The following is a 2873-nucleotide window of genomic DNA, read 5'->3' as shown; positions in this document are numbered from 1 at the left end:
TAATTCATTTTTAACTATTTGAACATGAGTTGAGAAGGGAACTTTTTTAAAATAGTCATTGTAATTTTTACACTCTTTGGGCATTCTCCTAAATCCATTTAAAACTAAATTCAGCTGCTTTTTCTTGAGGATTTGCATGGCTTCCTTTCCCCACCTTTAAATAAAAACAATAAAACTGGATCCTTTTATTATTTTTTTAACTATAAATTGCAAACATGTTACCTGATACTAGATTATTTCATTCTCATTCAAATGCATTCAGAAACCCCAAGTGGTTGATCCCCAACTTTGGTAGAAATCAAAAACTACTATCTTTTATTTGGTACCAAGTTCTAATCCAAAGGAGCTGACATGAGTGAAAACATTAAGTCAGTGACAGGTCAAACTGGGTGTACTCACTTAGCCAGAACTTTGAAAGAAGGGCTCCAACACATATAAAAGTGGAAAGAATTGTGGGGTGAACCCTCCTGTACCCATCAGCCAGCTTCAACTATTACCAATACATGACCAGTCTTGTTTTATCTATAAGCAACCACTTCCCTAACTGCCACCTTCCCCACCAATTATTTTGAAACAAATTCCAGACATCATAGCATCTTATTTGTAACTATTTCAGAATATATCTCTCAGTGAGTAGGATTCCTTTAGGAATAAAATGTAGATACAATAGTCGGTACAACACAACCAGATCTAGTGGTGTATTCATAGGAACACACGGCTCCTAATATTACTTCTTTACTAAAGGAGATCCCCTTTTAAAAATTGGGTTTAGAGTAATGGCTAAAATGTTTTGCATAAGTCTTAGAGAAACCCAATCTTCACAACATTTAGGAAAACTACCTCAAAATATGATGACATTAAATTCTCCAAGTGAAATTTTTCTAGCTAAGCTTACTAACTTTTATGTTTATTTTGGGAAAAGATTTTGAGTGTTTCACTATTATCCGGGTGACATCAGGAGTGCTAAGTGATGATAGGTGATCATCAGAAGGCCAGACCTCTCAGCCTGCTTGCCTGCCTGTCCACTGAGAATTCCTAGGGAAAGCTGAACGACTGTAGCAAGAGCCCAGCAGGTCACTCTCCTACAAGGCCATGCCAATTTCCATGGTCCCTGCCAAGCTAAACTGCTTATGGTCCCTAGAATCCTTCCTTCCCTACTGCTCTTTCAACTCTCAACGTTCACTTCACTATTACTGCTATGAAAATGCCATATCCCTGAAGTGTTAGAAAAGATGAAAAATGGAGACTACCCCATCTTCAGTCCCTTTTATGAATGCTGCTCTCGTTTGACTAAAACTTTGACGGTCTTTTGTTAATTACCTGGAACCATGCACAGTAACTGGATATTGTGTACTGAATAAATGATTCTTAACTTGTATTCCATAAAATTTAATAGTGCTGTGCAGAATGCAGGCACTCAGTACACAAGCATCACATGGGGGTGTTAACAAAATGATGCGCGGAAAATGACTAGACCATTTATTCTGCCTGCAGCATACACCAATGAAAGAAAAATATTTAGTCATTTCATATAGATTTTCGCAATCTATGTTGCAAGTAAACCACTCAAAAAAAAATTGTCTTTTTCGAAAAAAAATTCTCTTACCAGGTAAAGATTATTTGTTAATATACAAGTACAAATTTCCTGAATATTGCTCACAGCACTTCTACTTCTGTTTTAGTAATCACGCTAGTTCTATAAAATGCAAACTAGTGGATAATGAATATTTAAAAGCCTATGATTAAAAGGAACAGACACATACCAAAAACCCATACAATCCAAGCAATGCCATGTTTTGATGCATCCAGTTTGGTTTAGTAATCACCTTTGAATCTGAAAACCAATGAAGTCCAAACCCAACTTTCTTTTCCCATAAAAAAAAAAAAAAGTGCACAGTCAGCCCTCCACTTCCTCTGAGAAAGAGTTCACAGCACCAGACAAGAAAATTTGAATGAATCCAACCAACTGCACTGCAATTTCCAAGAAAACACAGAGCATAAACCACCAGAAAGCATAATATTACAAGTTTACCCCTTCCTTTCTACTATCTCCCTGCAGTTCTGAGCCGTCGTGCAGAACCTCTTCGTCTTTTCAGAGGCTGGTTAATGGCAGTGAGGCTGTGCCATCACACACCTAGCTTCCTTCCTCCGCCCACCTCACTGGAAGGCACGTGGGGCCCCACAGGACGGCGCAGCGACAGCACCGTCCCTGTCCGGAGACCGGGCCTTTCTGGTCTTGCGCAGTCATCCTGCTCTGCGGACGACCTGGGCATCACCACGCGGTGCACCGCGACCTTCCGCCCTGCGCGCCCCTCCGGCACTGTGGCCCGAGCCGACCTGCAAAGCAGCCTGCCCGGGATCCGAAATCCACAGGTGGTGGGCGGGAAGGGAAATGGTCGCTGCCCAAGGGAAGGCGCTCCGTCGTTTTCCTGCATGCACTTAAGTTGGTTCTTAGCTCTAAGTGAGAAATGGGAAGGGGAGAAAGTGTGCCCACCCTTCCAGAAAAGGTGAGCGGCCAAGGCTGCTTCCAAACGGAGGGAAATTCAAACCCATCACCTGGCCGGACGAGCCTAGCCTCGGCGCGCGGCGGTGCAGGGGCGTGTGCGCACGGGCAGCCCGCGCCAGGCTGTCCCCGAGCCCGACGCTCCTTATCTTAGAGTCCCTTTGTCCTGCTGAATATGCCAGATCTGGGGACCCGAGCCTAGAGGCCAGCCTCGGTTTCCCACAAGTGCGGGACGAACGAGGTGGGTGCGCCCGACCGCGCGCCCTGGGGAGGCGGCCACTCACCTGCGCTCTGAAGTAGAGGAACAGGGCGACGCTGCAGACCACCTGGCCCAGCCCCAGCCCCAGGAGGGCCACGAACATGGAGCGGG

The 2873-nt window shown here is 44.5% G+C and overlaps 1 protein-coding gene across 1 annotated transcript in view; it reads right to left on the bottom strand.

Annotated features, from left to right (window-relative positions):
* Window positions 1-2867, bottom strand: part of TNFSF11 (tumor necrosis factor (ligand) superfamily, member 11) — a 34759-nt gene extending 31892 nt beyond the window's left edge. The window contains exon 1 of the mRNA XM_008593347.1: window positions 2788-2867. Coding sequence (XP_008591569.1) covers window positions 2788-2865 — 78 coding nt within the window. The 5' untranslated portion in view covers window positions 2866-2867. The remainder of the gene's footprint in view (window positions 1-2787) is intronic.
* Between the last annotated feature and the right edge of the window lie 6 nt (window positions 2868-2873).

The sequence above is a fragment of the Galeopterus variegatus genome, unplaced genomic scaffold, assembly GCF_000696425.1.
Source record: "Galeopterus variegatus unplaced genomic scaffold, G_variegatus-3.0.2 Scaffold9022, whole genome shotgun sequence".
NCBI lineage: Eukaryota > Metazoa > Chordata > Mammalia > Dermoptera > Cynocephalidae > Galeopterus > Galeopterus variegatus.
The sequence above is the reverse complement of the archived record's forward strand: the minus strand, read 5'-3'. Positions and strand labels throughout refer to the sequence as shown.